General features: G+C 40.3%; 1 protein-coding gene across 20 annotated transcripts in view; it reads left to right on the top strand.

Annotated features, from left to right (window-relative positions):
* Nucleotides 1–27,824, top strand: part of KLF12 (KLF transcription factor 12) — a 235,085-nt gene that overhangs the window by 144,017 nt on the left and 63,244 nt on the right. For all 20 annotated transcript variants that reach the window (XM_077781368.2, XM_085556264.1, XM_085556290.1 and 17 more), the window contains 2 exons: nucleotides 157–700; nucleotides 15,533–15,668. In XM_077781368.2, the coding sequence (XP_077637494.1) occupies nucleotides 157–700; nucleotides 15,533–15,668 (680 nt within the window). The remainder of the gene's footprint in view (nucleotides 1–156; nucleotides 701–15,532; nucleotides 15,669–27,824) is intronic.

Here is a 27,824-nt window from a genome sequence, read left to right on the forward strand (position 1 = left end):
TAACACGATTTGTACTTTAAAATTATAGACTGACTCAAGAAAAGGAAACAAGTTCTGTGGCTTTCATGATCAAGTAGTGTGGTGTGCATTAGCAACTGGGTGTTGAAGTCGTCTTTAGCCACATGTGTAACTATGTCCCTTTTTCTTCCTCAACAGTCTCCAAACGTCCACAACTACCCAGATATGGATGCTGTACCCTTGTTACTAAACAACATGAAGGCCGACCCCATGGAGGATTCATTATCTACAGACCATTTCCAAACACAGACTGAACCAGTGGATTTGTCAATAAACAAAGCCAGGTCATCCCCTACAGCAGCTTCATCTTCACCAGTTTCCATGACAGCATCAGCCTCCTCCCCTTCTTCTACTTCTACTTCTTCTTCTTCCAGTCGGCCAGCTTCATCCCCCACAGTAATAACATCAGTCTCCTCAGCAGCATCTGTACCGTCAGTATTAACTCCAGGTCCTCTTGTGGCCTCTGCATCTGGTGTTGGAGGCCAGCAGTTTTTGCACATTATCCATCCAGTACCACCTTCAAGTCCCATGAACTTACAGTCCAACAAAATGAGTCACGTGCACCGTATCCCCGTGGTGGTACAGTCGGTACCTGTTGTCTATACAGCTGTGAGATCACCTGGGAATATGAACAACACTATAGTAGTACCACTGTTGGAGGATGGGAGAAGCCATGTCAAAGGTAAGGTGGAGCCAGTTTTGTGCATCTGTAGCATCTCTGAAACTGGTCTTGTATGAGAAAAACATAATTGATCATAAAGTTGTTCGTTTCCGCACTTTAAAGTAAATAAGTTTTTTAATTAAGATTGAGTTCAACAGTGTTGTTAGATGCTCCAACAACCTGTGGCAGGTTTTGTCCTGAGAGAAATAAGTCCACTCCAGAAGCTGAAGAAGTAGGAGATTGGGAAAAATGTCAGTGTGTAATATTTATGACAATATATAAAACATCATATGAACATGGAAAACTCACCAGGTGTTTCAGATTTAGCAAGGGGAGGAATGTCAGAGGGTTTGTTCTCCCAGCAAGTAGAAAACCATAATCGGGCTCTAGGAATGTGTGAAGGAATGGCTTGTGGACTAAAGAGCATTAGCAGATGGAGAGAAGTAGTTTTTACTATGCTTCAGGAGTGGCAGTGCAATACTTAGAATTAGGTTTCTTCTTCCAGGTTAAATAGCAATAGGGAAGGAAGCCACCCAGAGTGTTTGTGTTGGGAATGAGTTTTGCAGACACAGAGGCACATGGAGGTGTGAAGGGAGGAAGAGACACATGTCAGAAGGACAGATAAACTGTTGAAGTGTCCAAAGAACACAGAATGGGGAGCTGGAAAGCAAGAAAGTGTGAGAACCCAACAGTTACTGAGGGAGCAAAAACTTGTTAGGGATAGTGAAATGATAGGTGGAGGAAGGAAAGAAAAAATAGATGTGCCCAGAAACTTTGAAAGCACAGCTTTATAAAGAGGGCATTAGAGACCAAGATGGGAATATGAGGAAAGGAATGAGATACTCATTCCAAGGCTCATTGCATGTCAGTGAATAAAATATGGTAATTTTCACCTGAAATGAGGTATTGCTTTAGGCAGAAAGGGAGGATATTGATAGATAACCTTACTTTGGGGCTTATGAGACTGCAGGACATTTAGTCTTGTAGCATCTCTTGTGTTCCTAATTACTTAGTGAGCAGGTCTCAAAAACTTGTTTCTTACCTCATGTCTGTTTTTCATTAACTGGCAACTGTGTTATTGTGCAGAACTACAGTGATGGATCATTCAGAAGTTTAGGGGTATCCTGTTGTCTATTAATCTGCGACTCTCCTACTGGTCCCTCACTAACCAAGTGGGTACTCTGCCCTCTCATTAGGCTTGGACATAGGAAATGAACTCACTGTTGATCTGAGTCTATTTTTAAGCCTCAAAATGATGGTTTAAGTTTTATTACACTTCATACAGTGATGTAATTTTTAGCCCTGTGTGCCTTTATGTCAAGAAATTATGAATAAAATCAGAACTTTGTACCACTTAGTCTAGGAAAAAACACCAAACAGAAAAAGGAAAGTTTTAGCCTGTATTTTGATTTTGGAGCTTCAAGGTGCACCTAACCATGAGCTCATCGAGAAATTTCCTGCTTGTTTTCTTTTCAAAGGTGCTAGTTGGCTGTGGTAATAGTCTCCTCCATAGGAAGCACCTCCTGATCTTGTAAAACTAGAAAGTCAGTGCCCCGGTTTCATCAACAAAATTCCAGAATTTTATGTACTGTAGGGATTTCAGCCAGTGAACTCCATGGCTTCAGACCTGCCCTGACAATATAGCCTTTGTGCTCTAATTGGCAGAGGTCATTAGCCATTAGCTCGTGCATCATCTGTTAATGCACAGTTAAAGAAAAAGAAGGCATTAACAGTTCCTCAGTTTATTAATTTTTTTCTCATGAGTTGTACTCATTTTGTTGTCCCTAATTATTTTGATTAAGAAGTTCAGGTTAATTTAAATAAATACAATAGAATTAAATTGGGCACAATCCACTCTAGGTAGTAATCTTTTATCAGCTCTGCTGGAGTGTTTTTCATTCTTTAATGCAAAACAGTATAAATAATTAAATGCAGTGATATTGCACCAATTAACAAATTAAATTATTTTAATATGTGTGCAGACTAAATTCCCTTCAATGATCAGCTCTTGTGTTGATAACAAAAAATAAATGTACACAGATCCTAGTAGGGTATTGTTGCCAAATTGAATTAGTTCCTAATCCTCTACCAGCTGATGGACAAATGCAGGTTTGGAGTCATTTTGAGTCACAGCTTTCAACTTCTACATGAATGCTGCTAATTTTCAGAAACAGAAAAATATGCACACTGAAACAGTTGATCCACAGAGAGCATCAGCAGCATAATCACTGTGTTACTCCTGCATTGGTGCTAATTCAGAGATGACATTGATGATCCAGAAGTGCCAGTTGGGAAGCACTTAAAGTTATGTTTTACATTAACCTTTATTTAAGCCCTTTTCTCACAATTGAGACTAAGGCACTTTCTTGAAAAGAGATATTTTTAATATGAAAATTGCATCAGACCTGAGCTCAGACCTCCCTCTTTTTCTAGGTTTCAGGTGCTGAGTGGAGCAAATACAAGAAACAGTGCATAGAGAAAAGCTTTTTCCTTGTTATTCCCAATTTTATTTTTCTCATGCTGAATTTTCCTCTTCCTTCCAAGTTGTACTAGAACCATTTAATTTTTAGTTTTTTTGCAAAACCTTCTCAGTCTGTCACCATCCCTCTAACACTGTCTCCAGGTGTTTTGTGCCGGTGGCTTTCTGCTTCCCCTGATGCTTCCCAGTCCTCCTTTCTCTCTCTCTCTCACTCCCAGATAAAACTCTCCTGGTGGCTGCTTTTTTAGGCAGTTCAAGCAAATAGTCCTTTCTTCATGTTCTGTTTGAATTTTCTCTTCCCTCCAGCACAAAAAGTGGCTACCTTGTCTTCTGTTTCCCCATCTTTTTCTATTTCTCTATTTTTTCTAGTCCTTGCCATCTTGCTGACTGCTCGAGTGCCACTTTCAGCAGCTCTGCTTTGTCTTCCCCTCCTTTTCAGTTAGTATTTCCAACCTGTACTGTCATTTCCTCCTTTGCTTCTGTGCATCCTTCTCCACAGTGCCATTCATCATGGTGTTCTTTGTCTCACCACCTTTCACAAGAATCTCAGGTCTCCTTTTCTGCCTCCCAGTTTACTGTTTATTTCTGCTGTCTATCCTGCCTCTTCTCACCCTTTTTTTGTCTTTTTGGTTTTTTTGCTTGCAAGGTTTCTTTTTGTTTTGAAGACACTTAGACCTAGTCTATACAAGGTGCAGGAGCATCCCATCAGGTCCTGTGCCACGTACTACACCCCAAGGCAGGCAATGGGAGACAGGTCTGTCATGCTACAAAAGCACCGTTATGTCAGAGTAATGTGCTTTTGTAGGATTAAAAACCTAGTCTAAATCAAAACCAGGATTGGTGCGTTTTTAGGAAGTTATTAACAATGTTTAATTAGAAGGTAATTAGAGAACACTATTTTTGGTGTCAGTAACAGCACTTAGCATTTGCAAATCCTAATAAATTCCTGCAAGTTGGTAACACCACAACACTCAGTTGTATGCAGACTCCCCTGCTGCCCTTGCACCTTCCTCCCCTGATGCACCCATTGGGGAGGACACACTCGGGGGAGATCCCCAGAGCAGCAGGATCTCTTGCAGCCCCCACAGCACCAGCCCAGCTGTGCAAGTTGCCCCCTACCACATTCTTCTCTCATTATTTCATGCACACAAAGCAGAGTAATGTGTTAGGGCTGTTGGGCACAGAGGGGAAGGGAGCCAGGAACAAGTCCTCATGGACACCACGGGGCCAGGCTGTGCCCTCTGCCACCCCAACAACACCGTAGAGTCAAAGTTCAATTCCTTCAGTGGTCACTGCTCTTGTTACAGCCTTGAAAGGTGCTTGGAGTTTTTTTTCTATGAGGATTAGGTGGTGGACTAGGCATTATTGTACATTAGAATATTTCATGAAACAGTATTTAGTCCCAGAAGAATTCTTTCCTTGCCTTTTTTTGCTCCCTGTTTAGCAACACTGCTAAAAGTTTAATTAGAGGCCCAGCAGGTAGCAGCACCTATAGATAAGACTGCCTGATGGTTTCCCTTAAAATGCTATCTTCAGTTGCTCCAAGTTTGTCTGTATGTTAACCATTGAGACTAACATTTTCCATACAGCATGTCTGCCTCAAGTTATTTCTGTGTTTTCTCTGGTTTTTCTTCCTCTAAGAAGAAATGTTAAAGAAGAAAAATTACTGCACTCTTCCTGAGACTGAGCATAGAGGAAAAAAATGTAGCATTTTCAATGTTGAAAAATTTATTCCAGCCTTGTTTTTTTTTTGGTTTTTTTTTTTTGTTTGTTTTTTGTTTTTTTTTTTAATTTTTTTGTGGGTGTTTTTGTTTTGTTTTGTTTTTTTTTTGGGGGGGGGGTTTGGTTTTTTTGGGTTTTTTTTGTGAAAAACTGTAAAACCTCAGGGTTTGAATGTCATGCTTGGTTTGGACCATTGTTCTTTGCTTTCAGCAGATATCCATGGATACTGTTGGCAAATGATGTCCCTGTAGCAGCAGGTTTTGCCAAATACAATATCCTTGAAAATTGTTTTCTGTAGTTTAGAGGAGTTAGTGCATTCATTGAAGAGCCCTGGTGCAACTTCGATATTTCTGGAGTTTTGGAATCAAATTTATGGATTCTCATTCTTACGGGGTTTTTATGTTTTCAGAAGACACAATCACTTGCAAAATTCACAAGTCAGAACATTATACATTTAAATTTGTCAACTGAACTTTGTCTGCTTCCCTTGTACATAAACAGCTGTATTCACATGATCTTGGACTATTTTTATGTTATATCTCTATATAGACCTGGCAAAAATACACAGGATTTGTCTTTTCACAGTTTGCACGTGGCATATTCCCCACTGTGGATATATTAATAAGTAGTAAATGCAGTATCTTTTGCTGCAGATTTTTTGTGACTTCAAATAGGTAGTACCATTAGATTACATTATCCACTGCCCTTATTGTTATTTTTAAAGTACAGCCTGTTATTTCTGCCTACTGTAAAGTTTATTTCGCAAAAGTAAATGCAATTTGTAGTACAAAGATATAAACTAAGATGTTCCATATGTTTAGAGGTCAGATGATATGGTCTGTTTGTATAAATTATACTATGGAAGAGACTTCTAATTAAAACCAGTAGTGTTGCCTTTTTTTGTTTCATGTGGAGTGATTATCCTTTCTGCATTTTAGTAGACAGTTATTTTGGATTTGAGTTGCTTTGAGGCTGGGGATTTCTACTTTAGCTACATCGTTTTGTTATGCACAAAAATCTTCTGTGGCTGTATGTATTCCAGCCTGTCCACCTCCCCCCTGCTGCCCCCCAGAAAGTTAGATCTCTCTCCCCCTTGTTTGGTTGGTTCAGCTGGAAGAAACGCTGGTGGTTCTGGGAAAGCAGGAACAGGTTGGCAATGGCTGGCCAGGAGGAGAAGCAGGTGGAGGAGAGACTTGTGTTCATGGTGGGACCTGTGCTCCTGAAGATGGTGCACGTTATTTAAGAACTAGAGTAAACAGTAGTTTTTGCCAAAGTGGAGAGTTAAAACACAGGCTATATGATATGCTGTGGTATTTGAAACTGAGGAGGTTGATTTAAGACAAAATGGATTAAGTTAACTATAGGGACTTCCCTGAACAGTCTTCTACTTAAATTTCCAGAAAAGTGCTACTTCTAGTGATTCACTAGTGAAATTCTTGGGTTTTTTCACTGTAAAAACAAATGCTCTTTTACGATTCATCAATATGATTTGTTCATGTTGATGTTAATTGTTTTTTTCAGCTATGAGGGATTTGAGGAAGGGAATGAGGTACAGGCATACTCCAACTTGATTTGCGAAGCCCAGCATAAGCGGGATGAGTAAATCTATTTTGATGTATCCTGAGGACCTGTACCTTTTGGAAGCTGTTAGTTCCTTGTATTCCACGCCAAGAATGCCTCTGGCCCTTCAGTTCTCTATTCTCACCAGGGCTGAGCTTTGATCTGCTTGCTTTTATCCCATGATTTTGGATCCAGCAGAAACACATGCCTAAAACTTCTCATTTATCTTCTCTCTGCCTTGGTTTTTATTGTGCCTTGGGTCAACCTGCTGGAAGCTTCCTGATGTCTAAAATATCTCTAGCCTGTTGCAGTGTCTAAGTTACAGTCTGCTACCATTGTGTAGAAGTTTCACAGGATTTTATTTAATATTAAATACATTCTGTCCTTATTATTTTCCTTGTTTACTTTTGACGACAGAGTGTTTGTATACTGGATGCTCAGCGAGACATAAATCTCAATAGTCTTAGTAGTTTCCTTTTTGGTGTAGATGAGGTCTCCTGGCATTGAAATACCTTAGAAAGAGAAAGTTCTTTGTTTAAAAAATGGGTTTGTATGTTTATGTATACAACCCAATGACAGAGATGCTTAAGTATGTGCATATATTACATCCATGCAATCCCTCTTACTTCTGTATTTCTCCATATAGCTATTATTTTACAGGTTTATGGAAAATTACTTGACTGTTGAAATAATTTTAAATATTGCCTTTGATTGGATCATAGCAATTAATATTCTCTGCTAGATTAGTTACACTGTGCATTTACTGCCAGTTCCCATTCTCTGTGAACCATAACCATGCTAGGTGCAGTTAAATGCTCAAGCCATATAGTCCCATAAAATCTTAATAAAATCTGAAAACTGTGGAGTATGGGTAATCTTTCTATGAATTGTAATAAAAATTACCCCTGTAGACTCTATATTCTGACCATTATGTTCATGGATACTGCTGCTTTGTACATAAAGTTTTATGAAATAAATCGACCAATTCTTCTGCCCCTACCAGGCACCAAGCTGTTTTGATCAAAAATCTGATAGGTGCACTCAGAGCATTTTTCTGATGCATAAAGCATTTATAATGAACTTTAAATAGGAAGAAAAATGCCATATATGTGCTTTATACAGTAGGAACCAGCTTAGGAAAAGGAAATCGTGAATAGCATCATTCACATACATTTGGTAGGTCTGCAAAGACACAATTTTGTTTCCTAGAATGCATTAAATAAACCTGAGTACAACACATCTCTGAGGTTGTAATTTTAAGTAGCTCCTGTACATCTGCATCTGGAAGTGTTGCTTCCACCATTAAAAATGAATAGTGATGTCTGTTGCAATCTTTTTTGATGCTCTACTGCTAAGCCCATGACGGTATACTGTTTTCTAAAAAAATAAATTTCTAAGAAGGGGGATGTTCATTTGTTTCAGACATCAAACTGTGGTGTGAGGCTGACTTCCACAGTTGAAAAACAATTTTCCAAGAGTAACCAAGAAGGATGGAGATGATTTCCCTCTGCTTGGTGTTTGATCCACTGAGATGCATCTGTTATCAGAGACATTTGAGACAGTTTCAGTTTAAGAAAGAGCAGAAGATTTGCTCTTGGTCAGGAGCTTTCTCGCAGTATTTCAGATACTGAACTATGCTGTATGCTGAAATTAAGGGTCCAAAGTTACAGTTTAGACACTGCAGTATTCATAACTGCAGTGTTTCTGATGCTGGCAGATTAATTTCGTATTGTGCTAAAACATGAGTGCCATAAAGTTTACTTAGCCGTATTTTCCATTTCCATCCTTCTAGGAGTTTGGCAGCAAATGTCTGTTTGTTACTTAAATCCTTCATGCTCTGCAGACACAGGGACACACATGTAACAGCAGTAGTAATGAGATTCTTGTTAATGTTAATTTTGACATGTGAGGTAGTATTGTGTTTTCCATTTGTAATGGAAGTAAGTGCAAAGCAGCATTACTTGCAGCTGGAGACAGTCTTTAATCTGTCGAATGCCAACATGGACTGAAATCAGCCAGAGAGGAGTTCACTGAAAATGGCAAAGATTACTCTTTCTGGCTTACTGAGGCATCCCATGTTTCTATTTTATTCTGCTTCCATCACAATAAAAATCTGTGGCTATGTTTCCGAGACCAAGCCCATCACCAGGCGTGGATCTGAACTGGCAAGGCTGGAGGGGCCTCCCCACCATCCAGGCTGATGTCTCAGCTAGCGCAGGTCTTGGTGTCACTGCCCACTGCAGAGCTGTGTAACCCTGCTTCTGGCAGGCAAGTCCTTGTGCATGAAATGCAGGACCAGTTGGAAATCCTGTCATGAACAATCATTTTGAGTAGCAAGTTGATAAGGCATCCTTCAGAGAAAGCAGGGTGGGGAGTCTAAAATGTGAAACAAAAGCAAACAAACTCTGAATATGGAAATCCTTTCAAAGAGCAGGAACAGATTTTTAATTATTTTAAGAGTAACAGTGATTCTTATTGTGGTGTGGTGTGTTGGCAAACTTACATTTGGGTAAGTTTACAAAGTTATTAGCTGAGAAGGTAAGTAAATGCAGAAAGCTGAGTTTTTAAGCTGAAGTGAGACAGAAGTATTTCAGGAAATACTGCTGAAATTTTCTCTCTGCTTTCATACCAGCAAGCATCATCTCACAGAGTCATTTCAACATCAGTTAATTACTATGTGGCTTAGCTATAAATTGAGGCAAAACTCCTAATGGTTACTTGGTTCTCTCCTGCTCTTAAATATTTCATTCATCTTTTGCCCAAGGGTCTCATATTTACCTTTAAATCAAAGATAGGATGTAGACATAAAATTATTTCTAGTGGGTGTTCATGAGCCTAATGATGAGTTTTCATCCCTTTCACTCACAGGAAATTTGACTAGGGAAAGTAAATCAGGTTGCGGAAACTGAGAACTGCCAGTAGTGACAGCAGTGTTGCGGTGTATGGCCCTTTTCATGCCACCTGCAGGCATCCAGATGCAAGGCTTCTGACAGTGCTTGGCTTTGTCTGACCACATCAGAGCACTTGAGGTGTGTATCCCTGATTAATCACTGAATAAAAGCAAAGATGTTAGGACATACCTGGCTGAAACCCAAGTGTGTGTGACAGATGGGGAGAAAATTTACCTACCATCCCAGTATCAGCAGCACATATGTGAGAAGTGGGAGGAGGGATGCTGGGCTCTTGTAAGCCTGGAGTGATTTAAGTCCACAATCCCTTCCTTCACAAGAGTTTCCAGAATGTGGGCAGGAGCCCCAGTTTATGGAATGAAGAAGGAAAAAAGTCCCCTGATGGTGTGGCTGTGGGCTCAGGTTATTCCCCTGGGGAGGTGGAGGCTTGATCCTCTTCCAAGGGGTTCATCTGTCCTTAGCAACCGACAGGCTGGATCCTTCCCAGAGATTGTGCTTCCGTGACATGGCTAATCCTGTACCATGTCAAAACCAATGCAGTGTGCCAGAAAGCACAAATGTATGTAGTGCTCATTAAAAAGCTCCTATGTAAGTTTAAATCTCTTCCAGCATTGTAGAACAGGCAATTTTGTCCTCAGAAGTAGGATCAGGTATTGTCTGACCCCACAGCCAGAATAAATTTTAAAGCCCCAAACTGTTCAGTTTGACAGAAATAGAAGCAAGTTTATATCTGATCCAGATCAGACTTTTTTCCTACTGGCAACTGGCAGCTGGCAGATACAATATTAATGATGATAGACTTAAGTTGTGTAGTATCTACTGGCTGGTATGTGCTTTATGTGAGATCCATTTGCAAATCTTCACTTAAAAAAAGTTCAGGAAGTGAATTTGCTTGTAGGGAAGTTCCTTTTAGATACAGTTTAGGAAGAGAATTTGCCAGAGGGAAGCTCCTTTTTGGTACAGTTTGGCAAAGGGGCATTAAGAAGTGATTGCATGTATTTGTGTCCATCACAAGCAATTCTCTTTACTTTTCTTAGCAAAAAAGGATCATTGTTTCTCGAGGCTAACAAGACTGGGAAGCAGCGTGGTTGCTTGCAGCCTTCAGCACTTGTAGATGTTCTTAACTCCCCTGGCTCACCAGTCTATTCAGCATGGAGAGCTAACAGCTTGCTTCTGTAGCTCTTGTGCACTTACTCAATGGCACCTTTGTCCCATGAAAGCAGCAGTCTTTGACTGGTTTCTTTTTGCTTGCCTCGCCTTAACCTCATTCACCCTTCACAAAACCACCAGATAGCTCTGTTGGACAAATCTTACCTTTCAAGAGGCACTGCAAGGGCAAGAATGCCAGTTAAGGTTTAGGGCTGGAGCTGCCTGTGTTTGGGGGGACTTGATTCAGTGATCCAGACAAGTCTCTTCTGGACCCATGGTCATGAGTTCAAGGAAGAGCTTGGTTGTTAGAGCCAGGTATAGCATCAAGGGAGGTTAAAATACATTGGCATGTTTTATGGGCTTTCCTCCACCTTGCTTGCCAGTTGCATTCTGTTACTCACTTGTCCTCCACCGTTTTTATCTCATTTGCTAAACTATGTCTTGCCTGCTTCTCTTCATCCTCTCCTGTTTGATGTTCATTCGGCCGGTAATTACTTCTAATTCAGTTCTTATGAACTGAGGCTGGTATTTATAAACCTTGATGCCAGGAGTTCAACAGTTGTTCTTAGATGTCCAAGAGAAAGTCAAAGCTGTTGACATAAGTAGGAGTCATGAACTCCTAATGTGTAACAGTCCTGTGCTGCAGTTTGCACACTGCAGAGTGGTGAGGAGGAGATATCTGCTAGGCTTTTGGCCAGTTGGTTATTCACATGGCTCATTTCAGGGAGGAGAATAGCTTTAAAGACTGTTCTCCCCTGGCAGCTGCAGCCATGCTGAGGAGAAAACAGGGCAGTTTACACCAGCTGGCAGCAGCAAAGCTCAGCCTCCTGGTCAGTCACCTCAGCTCCCAAGTGCCTTGGCCACCCACATCTGCAAGCTGGTAGGAAGCTTGAAACTAAGAGAGAGACAAAAAAGGATATATATGTGGGCTGACATAAAAAATAAGGGAGTAATTGTTTTACTTACTTACAATCTTTAGTTAGGTTTTCTGCAAATATATAGCAGTACTTGAAATACTCTGAATTAACCCACTGATACATTTCCATTCCTCACCTTTTGTCCTCTCCATACTTATGTGTGGCAGCATCTCATAATGTGCTCAAGCACTGGTGTCTGATGGGGCAAACTGCACCTAGTGGGTACAGTAAATTATCCCTGGGTAAAAAAGTACAGCTCTATTAGCAACTTTGAGTCTGTGCTAGAGGTGTACAGAGTAGGACTTACTGAGCAGAAACAAGGAGAAGCTAATTGAGAGCTTTCATCCTGGCACATGCCTGTAGTAACCTAAAATCAATACCAGATGTCACAGGAGTCTCAATAATATCGTAAGAGCCAGCAATCTGCAGTAATAATGAAACATGTCTTATAAAGAACTAAAGTATGTAAGATTGTTCATATACATTTATACCATCTCTTTTTATGTAGGTGTATTCTCACTTAAGTGTTCAGAATTCACATATAAGAACTGTATTAAAGACTAACTTATGTAACAGCTTTCATCATTTCGAGTTAAGTTTAGTTTCTGAGCTAGCTAATTAAATCCTCTGCTGTAGTACAAGTCAGATTAAACCTCAGTTAACAAACACAGTTTTTTTGTTACAATTTTTCATTCTGTGAACAAATAACTTGCTCTCACAAGAGCGTCACTTGTAGCACATTTAAATATTGGGCAGATACAAGCATAATTTTCTGTAATGAGATTCACTTTAAGGGGGAAATAAAAGCTTTTTTCAGAATGTAGTAAACCACTGGAACCCAGAGAAGTTGTGGATGCCCCATCCCTGGAAGTGTTCAAAGCCAGGGTGGATGGGGCTCTGAGCAGCTGAGTCTAGTGGATGGCATCACTGTCCATGGCAGGGGGGCTGGAACTAGATCATCTTTAAGGTCCCTACAAACCTATGCCTTTCTGTGATTCTGTGAAAAGAATATAATCTTTTCTGGATTTACTATCAATGAAATGAGTAGTAATAACCTCATTCTTTTAAGAAGGAGCATTAGGGAGCAAGACAGAAGTGGCACTTCTTTCCAGATAGTTTTCTGGGGCTAAATCAGCTGACCGGGTGGTTCAGTTGCTTTTAAATAAAGTACTAAATTATCCCTAGTGGTCAGATTGAGGTTACACATTGAATATCATCATTTGTAAATTGTGATTTTAAGAAGCACAGTCAGAATGGTACACATTCTGCCTAAAACAATTGAATGTTTCAGTCAATTTCTAAGTTGTTGTTTTGTCTCATGTAGGTCATGGTTCATTGTCAATAGCCTTTGCTTTGATAAGCAAAAGGTGTTTACCATACGTAAAGAAATAGTAAACAGTCCAAATGTAGCCAGCATTACTGAGGCACCTAACCTGTGCCTGTAGAAGGGTAATAGAAGAGTAGTACTGTGCAACTGTGCTCTGCACTGTGGTTCCAGAAGGGGTGTTCCATCAGCTTACTGAACATAATTAACAGTATTTTCCTTACGAAATTCTGTAACGTAAAAATCACAGCTGAAAGTTAGTTTATAATCAGTGGTTTTTTTACTCACAGGTTGTTTGCAGTTAAGATATAAATTAAAATTTAAGACCAGCTTTCCCTGGATTCATCATTCATCTGTGGAGTGCTTTCTTTTCAAGAGCTATTCATCAGTCCTGCTGTTATGGCTGCACAGCTCCTGAAGTATCTGCAGCCCTCCCATTTTGCATTGTAACTCAGTCCCTTTTGTAGAGTCAGTAAACTGTAACATAAGAAAGATGGCATAATGGCAGATGTAACTGTGACTTTTGGAGCTGCTGTGGGCCCACTGAACTGTTCATGATCTCTAAAGGGAGCCTGTGATACCTATTGTCTAGGTCTGTGGTTAGCCAGAGTGGAGTAGGAATTAATACCTTTCTCAAAAATCATGGTGCAAGACCCAGAAGAAAGTGTCCTGTCTCCTCTGCAATACAGGAGAGTACAAGCTAACAAACTGCAACAGTTAGCTCTTTAAATAAATAACCACGAATTCCCCTATTTCACCAGAGTGGACAAAATAAACACATTTTGACATAAATCTCTGCCTGTCTTTCCCCTTCCTATGCCTCCCTTGCACAGTCAGGCATCTCTTCAGTTTTACTCTCTTCTCCAGTTGCTTTTGGTGTCTCTCAGCACTTACTAATTCTATGTGTATTTCATTAGTAAGGAGAAATGTCTTTCTCCACGTCACCTCTGAAGTTTATCTATGGCACAAGCAACCCCCAGTTCCTCTCAGCACTATCCCAAGTCACAGTTGTGCCCCATATTTCCCCTCTATACCCATCTCTTGTTTCCCTCCCCCTATCCTGCCTAATTGTGCCTTCTTCCCCTTTGAAGGACAACAGCCAGCATAAGAGGGAAGGCAGGTCACCTGCCTTTCTGGTCTCCTCTCCTTTCCTGTTTCTTTTTGGCAGAAAAGCTAACTCTGGTGGCCGTCTGCCTGCTGCACACCCAGCTGTTCTCATTCCTCCTCCACAGAACAGGGGAGAAGATAAGGTGCAAGAGCTTAAGGCTCAAGATAAAGGCAGGGAGATCATTTACCAGTTAGCTTTATAGTCAAATAGGACTCAGTGCAGGGAAGAATAACTAATTGCTAATTAAAAGTAGATTAGGATGGTGAGAACCACCATCCCCAACCCCCTTTTCCAGGACTCTACTCCTTGATTCCCAGCTCTTCTCCCTCCACCATCCCAGGGGGATGGGGACTGGGGGCACTGGTTAGTCCATGATTGTTCCTCTCTGCTGCTGTTCCTGCTCACACTGTTCCCATGCTCCATTGTGGGTTCCCTGTAGATAGTAGTTCCCATCAGGACAGTGTGCTTAGGGGCTGTTCCATTATGAAGAACCTTCTCCCTTCTATCTCCTTGCACATTGGTATCTCAGAGCTGTTTCACATGATCCCAGAACTGTTAGTATTGGAAACAACTTCTGGAGATCAACCAGTCCAACATCCCCAACAAGCCTGGGTCACCAGGAGCAGGTGACACGGGAACACATCCAGGTGGGTTTTGAATGTCTCCAGGGAGGGAACATCCACAATCTCCCTGTGCAGCCTGTTCCTGTGTTTTGCCACCCTCAATGTAAAGTGTTTCTCACACTTTTTTCCCCTCTCACTTCTTTCTTAGCCAGTTGTTTCACCTTTTCTTGAACCTGTTTGCCCTGAGACACCTCTGCTGTCTGCAGGGCTCAGCTGTGCCCAGCAGTGGGTCAGATGCAGTGAACAGACCTGTCTGTGTCTGCCACAGGGCAGCCCTGGCTGCTCTTTATACAAGTCCCTGCGGCTATTGCTGCCAGGACCCAGGCACTTACTCCATTGCCATGCAGTATGGATACTGTAAGCTGTGGACAGGTAAAACAATCCTGCAATTCCTGATCTTCAGATATTTGTAAGACATGAAACTGGGTGATTTTCCAAAAAAACGTGTTAGCCCTGCTGATGCTGGTCACCTGAATGTTGGTTGCCTGTGTGAGGTTGCATGTAGTGTGGAGTGAAGGATCCTTCAGAGGCTGACAACAGTATTGAATTATGTCAGAAATCAGGAGGACTGGGTTTTGTATGCCTAAATTTTGAGTGGAGTGACATGGATTCCATCCTGATACCTCACAATGAACACTCAGAATCAGAGATTGCTCCTGAAATTTTGCTGTCAAATGTACTCTTGAGTGTTCTGTGTTGTACAAAGCAGATGTAACCCTTTCCCTTCTTCCCTTTCCCTTTGCTTTGTGAAGTCAGGCAGCATAACTTACTTGATAGGAAACTGGGTTTTTGTTGGATGCGGTCTGAGCAGTGATGTTTCGGTACTGCTGAGTGCATTGGTGTAACCTCCATGAATTCACAGACCTGCATGCCCCTGGAAGTGCTCACATCCAGCTGTGGAAACGCTGGATGGCTTTGTCCACCTGTCAGCTGATTTGGGAAGCTCAGAACAAGCGCTGCTCTCCAGCCAGAGCAGGCAGATGTGTTGTGCACCCTGATGTTGTTCTGGGACAAGATTAATTTCAGCACACTCATATTAATCCATTATATGTCTCTTTCCAGCACAAATGGACCCCCGAGGCCTATCTCCCAGACAAATTAAAAGTGACAGTGATGATGACGACCTGCCAAATGTGACCTTAGATAGCGTTAATGAAACTGGATCTACAGCGCTCTCCATAGCCAGAGCAGTACAAGAGTAAGTATCACGTTCCCAGACAAGATGAGTGTTGTGAGGTGTGCCCAGGCTGACGGAGGCACTGGTGCTGCAGGGCTGTCCTCCTGCCTGCAGGCAGCATACTTGCCAGAACTTTTTCCATGGAGCTTTATTCCCTTTTCTGGAAGAGATTACTGTATCTCTTATCTCTCTCATGATCTTTTCCTTTCTTTCTCTCTGCCCTCATTATTAGGTTGAGTTTCATATTGAAGTTGTTTCTTCCCCTTTATATAGCTGGAAAGCTTGCAGTGGTTTTATATCCTCTCCAAATGGAGATCAGGTTAGATTACCACTCAAAAACAATGTATTTTTGACTTGACTGAAAGCAGCATCAGGAAGTTGATTCTAGTTGCTGTCAGATAGAAACTAGCAGCATTTTTCCTGAAGGACAGTATCATTGGAAGGAAATTATTGAGGGCCTTCAAACAATTTTCCACTGTGGTTATTTTTCTGTGTACTTTTGCAAACTGGGTGGACAAATGATTTCTTAATTTCGTACCTGCACTGCTTGTTTAAAAAGAAAGAAGCAGTTTATCCTGAACATTTGCAATTCTGTAGATGCATGAGGTTGGTCAGTCACTGTAGCAGCTGGAAGGGAATCAACTGTGAGGTAAATTAAGTATTAATATCCCCATTCTATAGGTGAGGAAAAGGAGGTTATGCATAAAGGTCACCCTGTAGGTCTGAAGCAGAGCTGGAAATAGAACTAGAGCCTCCAGGCATTGAAGCCTGTGCTAGGCCCACAAAACACATTACTTTATCTGAGAGGTTCAAAATATGGGTATTCGGGACATTATTAAATAAAAATTGGTATAATGAGGGCTATTAGACATTGCTATTGTGTAAGTTATTTAGATGCATTTTAATATGGTATCTAAAAATGTTTTTTTTTGTTTTACTGGACATCAGCAACTAAAAGAGCTGACATTTCTAAGACACGTTTGGGGAAGTACTGCCTTTGGGTTTTTTGGGGTTGGTTTTTTTTTTGCATTTCACCAAACATGAAATACCTCATCTTCCAGCCAAGCGCTATAACTGTGAATCTCAAACTAATACTCTCTTTAAGCAGAGAGAGAGAAGTGTTTGTGGGCAAGGCAAGACAAGGTGTTGGCTCTGTGATTAGAAGGCTCCCTTTTAACAGTGATAAAGGAGGGGAAGGTTTTTTTGCCAGTGAGGCTACTGCTTGATAGACAGGTCCCATATGTATTTCCAATTTTCTAGTCACAACAGCAGGCCCTGAAGTGCTAAGTATTTTTTCTCAATTTATAACACACATAGTAAGCCAGAAAAATAAAACCATGCGTCATGATTTTGCGCTGTCTAATTACTGAACAAAGGAAGTATGGAGCGCTAGCAAGTAATTTTAATATATGACTGGCAGGCAGATACTGTTCTCTGTGATGGACATTGCTTGAACACTTAGAGAATTGGTCAAACCATGGGAAGCTTTTTTAACTTTTGTATGATACATTCCACAGTTTGTGAAGGTAAATATGTTGAGTATTACTTGACTGGCTCTGGAGCTTAAGAATCAAATTAAGAAATTTAATAATATTACATCAACTCATTCTTGTTACAGGTTTATTTAAACAGTAATCTGTTAGTTTATTTCAAAAGCCCCATTAGGAAAATCTAATTTGACTGTGATCTGCAATTTGTCATCTTTACTTCATTCTCAGTCACAGACACCACACATACAGCTGCTGAGTCAAAAAGGAATGTTGGCATTTCATGCTGACTGCACTCAATCGATTTCTTACTTGGTCTGCAATATTGTGTCCTATGGGCAGGCTCTAATTTGATTTTAAGCATCTGATATGTACCTTAATATTAGATGTTTAGGAAGGGCCTCCACTGAAAAAGAAGCCCTCATTCTACATAGCCTTGTTGCAGAGAGGAAAGTGCCTCTGAAGCCTTCCAAAGGGAGATCCTGTGTGCTCAATTTCAGCTTCTAAACTTAGCAGACAGGAATTTCCTCTGAGGACAGGGAAAGGCACCTACTGTTCTGCTGAATAACCAGGCAGCATAGGGACATGCATAGAAAGACTTCTTCAGTGGTCAGTGAAGCATAGGGCAAAGCCTAGGGCCTGACAGAGGCAGGTTGGCCCTCCAGTCTGGGTGACTGTCCCACACAGTGTGTTTTTTTCAATGAGCTTGTATGCTCTTTCTGGTGAATAGTTGCCCAAAAAATAACTTCTTTCAAAGAGTGGCTGGGAAATATACCACAGTACTTCCAAAGCATTGGCAGCATCCTTTTCTTCAGTACCAATTGGTGTTTTACAGGCTTGTCTTTGTTAAACACAATACCAGTTTGTATGTGCTTGGTAGCAGGTGTGAGACAACAGCTGATCTTTTCCTGCTTGTTTTTCAGACATGTTTTATATTATTTTGCATAAGGATTATGAATATATGTATATATATTTGCCTACTGCCACCTATTCTCCAAGAGCAGTAAGGGGGTTCAGAGTCTGGGGATTTCAGTATCTGGTGATGGGCATTTGCTTTGGGTTGATCCTGTAGAGCCCTTCACACAGCATGTGGGGCTGTGAGGGATTGCCTCGGTGCCTTGCCTTTCCTTGCCTCCTGCCTTTCGCTGTGTGCTGTCAGTGGGGCTCAGGATTCATCTTGCCTGCATGGCTGTCTGCATCCCAGGCAGTTACCTCACTCTCTGCCCTGTTGGAGCTGTCTCATGTAGGGACAGCGAGAGGCTCCAGCCTGTGAGCTCCCGTTCCTCCATCACCCACGGGTGGTGCAGCTGCCTGGGACACACGGCAGCGCTGCGGATCCCTGGCGCGAGGTGAGGCCACGGCAATCCACAGCGCCTGACTGGGGAGCTGCTGCGCCAGAAGCTGGGAGTGGCAGCGTCCTACTGAATGCTCCTGCATCTTCCCTCGCATCTCAGTCTGCCAGGTTTTAACCACAGGGAAATCAGTTGTCAGTTTTTGGGGAGAAACTGGTTTTTTAATACAGTCATTTTAAAGCTTCTTTTTGAAATGACGCTTACCTAGCTGGGTTGCAGGACAGTTTGGAATGCCTGTTTGAAAGCTTTGCTTTTCATGTCCTCTTAAACTGGATGGTGTCCACATATGTTGCTGCTTTGTTTTGGGTCCACTGTAGTCTTAGAGGAACAAAATTCTTAGGAATAAAAATTGTGACAATGAAACACTAAGAGTCACGTGTTTGGCATTAGTTCTTATTTACATAAACAGAATGTAATTTGCTTGCATATTTGTAAAGTGACCAAGTATGACTGTTTTTTCTCAGGGAAATTGCCTTCTTGCTGCAAGCATTATGTTGGCTGAGCATCCAACTCTTGGAAGCTTACTTAGTAGTTCTTTTGGAATGAGTTTATAGTTCTCCTTCAGTTCAACAAACCAAATCAATAATGTAAAGTTATAGATAAAGAAAGTCATTATTTCAAGCAGAGTACTTCAGTGAAATTTCTTGCCTGTGATGGTAGTTTATGGTAGTTGCTATGCCTTACAAAATAAGGACTAAGAATTGTTTATTAATCTCAGATAATACGCTCTGGCTGGTAATAAATACTGCAACATTATGTAGATTTCAGTAGGCTTTGCATTGTAAGCAGCATTTCATCGTTTCTATGGTGTGTTTTACAAACTCATTTTGACATGTAACATCTAACAAAGAGCAGATTTGCCTCTATATGCCTGACACCACTGATGCTTATTACACAGCAAGAATAGAATCATATATTCAGAACCAAATCTCACATGCACTCCAGAAATCTTTATGAAGCTAAGGGAGGAGAAGGCATTAGTCCCCACCTCGAAGAACAGTAAAACTTTATTAGGGTCCCTCTCAGAGGCAACATGCTGTTCTGTCAGCCTGGCAGCCTTTTCATCCCTAGGCAGAACTGATGCAGGATTGGCTCAGGAGCCGTCTCCATGGCACATAGTAATGCAAACCCTGAACAGAGCATTCATCTTCTTATTTCCTGCACACTTGTATGGTAAAATATATTAGTTTACAGCATGCATCTCTCACTCCCTGAATATAAGATAATTTAAGATCTCCTACTTGAAGAAGCTGAGGGCAGGAGAGGCAGAAGGTGATTTTTAGCATGAACTTTTGACCAGTATGTTAGTAAAAATCCAAAGGTGCAGAAATTCCTCTTTCTATAATTCTTTTCTCCTTAGGTGTTTTAAGTGGAGGAAACTCTTTTGAATTTTTCTTTCAAATGTCAAGGAAAAGAGGAACTGTGCATATAAACTGATGATGCTTCAGATAGTGTATTGTTTTTCTGGAGTAAGGGAGAGACACAAGTTTCAGAGAGGAAATCCTGTCTACTTGTAGTTAGAGCTGCAGTTAATTCACAGAGATAGGATTTGTCATTTGTATGTGACTGCTCTGACCTTTAACATGAATTCCTCTTTAGGCTGAGCTGGGTGACTCAGAGTGTTTGTATGAAAATGAGATTAGGGACCTACCCCTGTTCTCTTTGGCTACTTTATGTTGTTGATACATTGGTGCTAATGTGATCATCATACTTCATTTTTAAAATCTCTGGCATCTATTACTGCAGTATAGTAGGAGTTAGTTTTGAATACTGCAGTTAACAAAAAAGAGACTCCACTACAGACAGACATCATAGCCACCATACCAATGTACTCTCTTAAATTAGTACATGCTTTTCAAATCTGATTTTTTTTTTCCTAGATCTCTTTTTCTCCATTTTCTTCTTCAGTGTAAATCAAGTTCTGTGGTTTATTTTTATTTCTTTTGATGTTTGTATCTTTGTTTCCATCAGCTATTAATTTCCCACACTGGTATAGTTTGTTTTCCTGCTTTGGTTGCAATCATTACTAGTATTGTGCTATTCATTATAGAGAACTTTCACCTCATTTTTTCCTTCCACTTGCAGACAAAATACTTTGTCCTGAGTTTCCAAAAAACATAAGCAAGGCTGTTTCAGCACTGTTTGTATAAACTTTGCTTTCCTATTCTCTGGTACATCTGCCTGTGCTCATTTTAAAACTGACACACAGTTGAGTGGTGATTTTACATATGGAGAATTGGCTAGTGCTCATCCAGAATTCCTCAGTAAAGGATTTTTTTTTCCACTGGAGAACACTAATTGGTTTAAAGTGAAATTGTGGGACTATATCAGTTTTAATTTTGCTTATGTTATAAAGAATACCCAAGTCTGGGATGCATTTTTCCATTGCAGCAAGACTTTAGAGCAGAAGGTTACATAGTTGCTGCAGTTGGAGGGAAATTAGACCACACACTAAGAAAGAACTGTCTATGGGCCTCTGACCTCCCCACAGGCTCTCTAACATGGAAAGGCTTCTCCTTGGTCTCCTCCAGAGTTGTTCTACAAACTGAACTGACTTGCTAAAAGCATTGAGAGGCATTTGTGCAGATACGTAAGCGAAAGGCAGTAGCAACGCAGAGCTCTGCAAGGCATCTGTGTTATGGTTGGTGCCCCCACTGTGTCATTATTTCAGGGAGGTTTTGTTCTAGTTTTGTTTTGTTTTTTGTCAGCAGTCTCAAGTAAGTATCCTATGGCAGAAGAGGTTTCTGCAGTGAAAAGTGTTGCTGGGTTGGATGCTAGCTAGTGACCCAAGGGCACTGCTGAGCTGGCAGTGTGCTCTGTCTCAGCTACCTGAGGCAAACCCTGGGTAGTGGTGGACTGTCCAATTTGGACATAACCTTGCAGCAAAGTTCATCTCTCACAATGCAAGCTATCTAAAAGTTAGTCTCAAGTATTTTGGATTTCTTTAGTGGAGAGATATTTCTTGGTCCAGTCATGCTCATCTACCTTTCAAAAGGTCTCTGTCTTCTCCAGCAGCTGTAAAGAAACCTGGACAAGTGATGTAGAGAGTGATAAAACTTTACATTGCCGAAGTTATTATCTATGAGGAAACCCCCTCTGTGTTATTTTCTAAGGCCATGCTGGAAATCTGTGGCTTGAGAAGAAGCTGAACCTAGTACATCTAAATTTGACCTGCGGCAATTACTACAGGTGTGATTCTTCCTACCTGTGTGCACTCCCTGCAAGCAGTTCAGACAGCTTGTTGAAGAAATACTGACTTCTTCTACAGTGTGTTTATATGGCATTTTATAAAGTTATTTCTAGCAAAATCTGAATTCTCAGAAACATCTGTTTGTATATAGAAATGAATTGACCTAAAGCTCTTATTAAGGATTTCAGGAGCTTAAAAGACCTATATACCTTTGGGAGTTGCTCTTTAGGCACTAAGTATGAACCTGGGGTTTCAATAATCCAGTAAACCCATATTATTCTAAAAAGGTTCCTTTTTTAAAATTATGTGATGTTTGACAAAAGAAGCGTTCAATAACTTGACAGTTGGGCAGTAAAATCAAATAATGCATGCACTAGGATTTTTTTGTATAAAAATTTTCTGCTATATGTCTCAAGGCCTTTTGCCAGAATAACAAGATTCCCTACCAGCCGGTGATCATTAGAAACAAGGACTAGGTGAATGGCAACTGTAAATCAAAGCCGGCTTCTACAAAGAAATTAATGTCCCTTCCTGCTTTGAAAGGGCTATATTGCTTAAATGGAAGTGTATCAGGAGATAGACGTATTGTCAAATTGTTCCCTGAAGAAAGTTGATTTGAAAATAAGAATGCTTTTAAGAGTAGACCTTGGTCTATATCAAATCATATCTTCCTGTGTCCTCTATAAGAATATGTTTCCATGACTATTGAGTAGGTAATTCTGGAGCTTTTATCATATCATTTTTACGAGTAATATTTTCCTTTTGAGAGAAATATTTAAATTAATTGCATAATAAGCTTGAAGAACTAAGAAATCCTGGTTCTGATAAAGTCCAAAATCCTATTTCTGTTTGCCATTAACTTTGTTTGGTCTAATAATTAGTCCTGAAACTAACAGAAGTCTGGATGCTAAAGAAAAGTAACTCAACACTTAGGCTATTTGGGGGACCATTATTTTGCAGTGAAAGAGTTACACATATTGGTTAATTGATAACTTCTGTATGTCTTTTTCACTTCCTTTGTCTGCTACAAAGAAACCTTCAAAGATCTTGTTTCCCAGCTTCAGTTTAGTGTCTGTATTGAATTCACATATAAATGTCTTCTTAGCGTAAGTTAAATTTTAGTCTAAGAAGTGCCGATCATTTTAAAGTAGTTGTCAAACTTTGCCATTACTGGAGCTTTACATTTGTAAACATGTTTACACAAACAATATGAAAACAAACATGAAACAATAGTGTGTGATTATCATTGATACGGCATTTTTTATCTTTGGAGTGCTTTGCAAACACTAACTAATTAAATTGTACAGATCCCATGTGTGTTCAAATATTACAATTATCTACAGGTTAGTGACTTGCTCAAGGCCATGCAGCAAAGCAGAGAATGAGTTGGGATCAGGTCCATCTGCCTCTTACTCCTATGCTTAATCCACTAAAATGTGTTTCTCTAGAGTAAAGCTCAAGTCATTAGTTGTTAGATATGTGAAATGCATTTTATGGATAGTGAGGCAGGCATTCTTTAATTGCTTGAAGAGCATGACACCCAAGAATGAATTGTAAATAACATTATTAATTACTACTACCCAGTTAGCAGTTTGTACACCTGTTTGGCACCTCTTTCTCCAGTGATTAGTTATTCAGCTTTTCATGTTTTGTCTCTAAATCAGCACAAAAAGTAGGGGCAGAGCCATGTGCCTTAAGAAATTTAGAGCTCTAACAAATACTCATGGGTGTGGATTGGATAGCAGAACAGAGCCAGGAAAATCCACAATAAAACCTCCTCAGTGAACTGCTACTTTGACTTACTGATAAGAAAAAGAAAGAGCATTGTCCTCTGCTGTCACTTGAGCCAAAATTACTTCTTGTTTCATTATCTAGATCAGATAAGTTTTTATCTTTCCTTTTCTGTAAGGCAGTTCCTGTGATTCTGACAGACGTACATGCAGCACAATTAAATCTTAATAGCAGTACTTATACTGATTTATGGAAATATTGTCCTGGGTGTTTAGGTCAATGCATGCAAAACCACAAAATTTGTGTAGGTTGCGCGTATGTAAACTGCATGTAAAGGAGGGAACTATTAAGAGGGGAATACTGTTTGGCAAGGCATAATTGAATGAGTATATAAATACAGGAAATAAAAAAAGTTAACCTACTTTTTTTTTCCTGCTATCTTCCTTTCTCCTGCATAATGGGAAAAGATTTTGGTAGATTTCCCTGTCTTTTAGTTAAATCTCCCTTGTGATTTCACCACAGCCTCATTTCTCACAGCAAGTTCTTTTGATGCTGGAGATAAAGGAGGAATAAATGGGAGGTATTGGGTGATGGATATGAAAAGAGTCTTTTTTGCATTGTGCCTGTGTGCCAAGGAGGTGTCATTGTCCATGTGTATGTGACTTAGAACATGAGCATTACTATTCTGAATACATTGCAGAAAGGATACTTGGACCTTACAGCCACCGCACATAAGAAACTACTCTAGTCAAAATAAAGGAATTGAAGGCTAAAATAAGGAGTGAAGCAGCATAGTGGCTGATATTATAGCATCTAATCCTGGAGTAATGACAGTCACAGGTTTCAGAGTCAAACCCTGCATCTCCATCATTAGAGCAGTGACAAAAGATGTGTCAAGGATGAGATTCTGGGTCATATTTTTCTTTATTTATCCTTGTGAAATATACTGAGTTGCCAGAGGATACAGCAGTGTAAGGAAATATGAAAGCTGAGACAAGCAGAAAATAAGGAAGAGACCAGGGTGGATCAGAGGAGGCAGGAACTGCCAGAGCTCTCTTGTCTAGCTTGTGTTTCTAGCTCAGGGGGGCATGGAGCAGGCTGGCAGGCACTGAGGCCAGAGGCTGCCCTAGAAGTGCTTACCTTAAGGGCCGTATACAGGATCTGCTGCTGGCTGAAAAGCCCAGCATTGCAAACAGAGCCTGGAAAATAAATTAACCTGAAAACCACCAGAAGCTGACATCAGACAGTAAAAGAAATACTTGGTTTATGTACTCATTAAAAGTCAACAGTTCCAGTCTTGTCAAAATATGTCCCTCAGTTATTTGCATGAAAAGTACGATATTTAGCATAGTGCTGGGATAACGCATGATAAATCAGGAACACACAATGCTGTCAGATAGACAGGTAAGTCACCATGGTGTTTCTCTTAAGAACTGATGAGCACTGTAATCAGTTGCTTGTCAAGGCCAAAGAGTCAAACCACTGATAAATAAGTTCACAGGAAGAACTATAATAATGACCAAAATCTCAGTCATAAAAATTTTAAAAGCAAAATAATAGGGTAATGTTGCATAATAAATTGTTTGCTGAAAATTATTCACCAAGCTGAACAGGTTGATTCCTTTTGCACTCAATTTTTTCACTTCAAAACTGCTTGCTGTCTGTATCACCACATGATTTCTGAGATCTTCTGCCATTCCTAAAGTATAGTCAGGATAACAGAAAGTGGTTCTCTTTTTGCTTGAGAGGAACTACAAGTACATGCAATTCTTTAACAGGTACATCCTTGTCAATATATTGCAGGTCTTGGAGGCTGCACTATGCCCAAATGCTTGCAACACGCATGAAGTACTGCCAAGACCAAGACAAGCCAAAACAGCGCAGGCACTTGAGGCAGGATGAAGATTTTTAGCTTTGGGGGAGGTCTCATGGAGGTGTGAGGTTCTGAGATAGGTGGTTGGCTCAGCAGTGTGACAGTGCACTTGCACAAGGCATTAGCATGCCCACTATTGTCAACAAAGAGTTAAAGGCTTTGAAGTACAACAGCAGAGCAGGGCAGAGCAATCAGCTTCGTAGAGATGTCTCCACTTACATCCTGGGTGGGTACTTGGCTGTGAGTTGTCTCTGCTCTCTTTGGAGCCTGGGCTTCTGAAATGTAGTAGTTCATTAAAGTGGTTTGGAAAAAAAAAAAAGAGCAGCTCACGTTCCCAACTTTCCGTTATGGAAATGAAGATATCAAGTTCTAAGCTTACCTATTTCGGCCTGTTGTAACACCCAGATGTCCTCTTCCCATTGGCCATGTCTCAGTGTAAAAATGTGACAACCAGCAGTGGTGCAGCCACCCACCTATGGCATAAAAGCCTGATGTTAGAGCACTGACTCAGGAAGCCAGATATCTACATTTGTGTGCAAAAAATACCCAGGAGTGGTCCTTTTCTCTTCTTTGTTCTACACTTGCATTTTGGATTGGGAAGAGACTGTTACAGATCCTTTTTATGCTGATTACACGGTCTGAGATATGTTTCAGCCATTTTCATAGCACAGATAAGCTTCAAGTTCCAGAGGCAAGGATTAGGTATTTCTCACCATTTTTAGGTTTCTGGTTTGGAGAAGAGGCTGGGTGGGAGGCCACAGCCCTTTGGCTTTCACACCAAACAGAAAGGAGCATAGTAACTTTCAGGAGTCAGTGAGGTTGGTTTGGTGATGCCTGAGTGTCTTTTGCTTCAGTGCCTGGATACTGTAGGTTCTAAACAGAGTTTTAGTTGTCAGCTGAATTTCCCACTGTCAAAAATTCAACATGCAAATACTTAACCTCAGCAACTGTATTTTGGTCTGCCCTCTTGCTTAGTTGTTAAAAAGGGAACTTTATGAAAATGAGTGTCCAAAATTTAGATTTACAACTTCCAGGTAATGTATTAATGTTTATATCACTTGTGTGAATAAATGATTTTCCAATGAGACACAGAGATGGTTGCAGATTAATTGGCATGGAAGAGAACCATTTGTGTTAATGGTTTCCAGTAACCATTTTTCCAGTGTATATTGCTTTCAGTTGAGGGCTGATGGGGCAGGGGAGATTTTGTCACAGTGTTCTTTGATTAGGTACTGACACAGTTGTAAAATAAAATCTGTACCTATTTGGTACTGTGGGACAAATACCTGATAAATATTTCTGAGAAGGAAAAGACTCTACTTGGAGAGTGGGAAAAGAGTGTGGAAGAAACCAAAACTGTATTAGGCAGTGATAGAGCTAATAACTTATACTTCAAAAATTCTGTGCATCATTTTGTCATCTGCATGCCATATTTCTGTCATTATCAGAAATTTAGCATCTAAAAACTGGCAAAAACAGTAAAGAGCCAATATTTGCTATACACTTGAGGCAGGGAATTGTGACAGGTTCAAAGCATTCAGTGCAAAATTTTGAGAGTAAATGGATTGTTTGTAGGTTTCCAAGGGCCAGTGGAAAATGCAATTATATAAATGAAGCAAAGTTGTTACGAAAGTTTCCTTTTTACTTTCTGCAGTTCCTATGCCAACCTGGATATTTTAATTGAGCATTATAAAAGATCCAAAATATTTTCAGTGCAAATACATTCAACTCCTAGTGTGATAGAGCTTTCTTATTATTCATATTGTTATTCTAATATTTTTGCTAGTTTCTTAAGCATTGGCCTCAGACAACTTTCACAGTACATTTGAGGTCTGAACCACAAAGGACTAAAGGGGCTTGTTAATGTTCTTGGCTTTCTGCAGGTTTTTTTTTTCCCCTAACTTGGTGGAACTTTTTCCAAAAAACATCTGTATGAACCTTCTTCTTTCTGTATGAAGCTTCTTGTTTGAGCACATGCAGTAGATCAGAATTTGTCAGTGAAAAGGAAAATATTATATAGTCCAAATCTCAACCAGCATAGGAGTTTGTACAGCTATGGCACTGTATATTGGTGTTGTTCATTATTCAAAATTGTATTTTAGAAGATTGTATATTTTCCCTAGAGTCCCAGTTCTAAGTAAAAATGTTAAGGCCTAAGTTTTTTGGTTTTGTGTGGGAATAATATTACTGATACAGCAGAATTCTGGGAGCAGACATTCACTGCAGCCATAATTTCCTTTTCATGCAATGCCTGCCTGCTGTAGATTCTCATTAGATTTTACCTCTTCGTTGCTGATTATTTTTTAAATGAGAAAACATGATTTATCATGATCCAAAATTACCACTGAGCGACATGTGGGCCCTTAAGCTTTGACTTTGCTGCCATGAAAATTAATCGCAGTGCTCCTAATGACTTACTTACCATTAGATGGGGCATCTACAGAGCAAATTCAGTTTGAGAAGAGTTTTGAGTGAATGGGAAAATCCTAAAGTGCCTTCCACACTGAGGCTGTGTGCCTTACTTACTTTGCAGTAAGTGTTCTT

Source organism: Lonchura striata, chromosome 1 (assembly GCF_050655825.1).
Source record: "Lonchura striata isolate lonStrDom1 chromosome 1, ASM5065582v1, whole genome shotgun sequence".
NCBI lineage: Eukaryota > Metazoa > Chordata > Aves > Passeriformes > Estrildidae > Lonchura > Lonchura striata.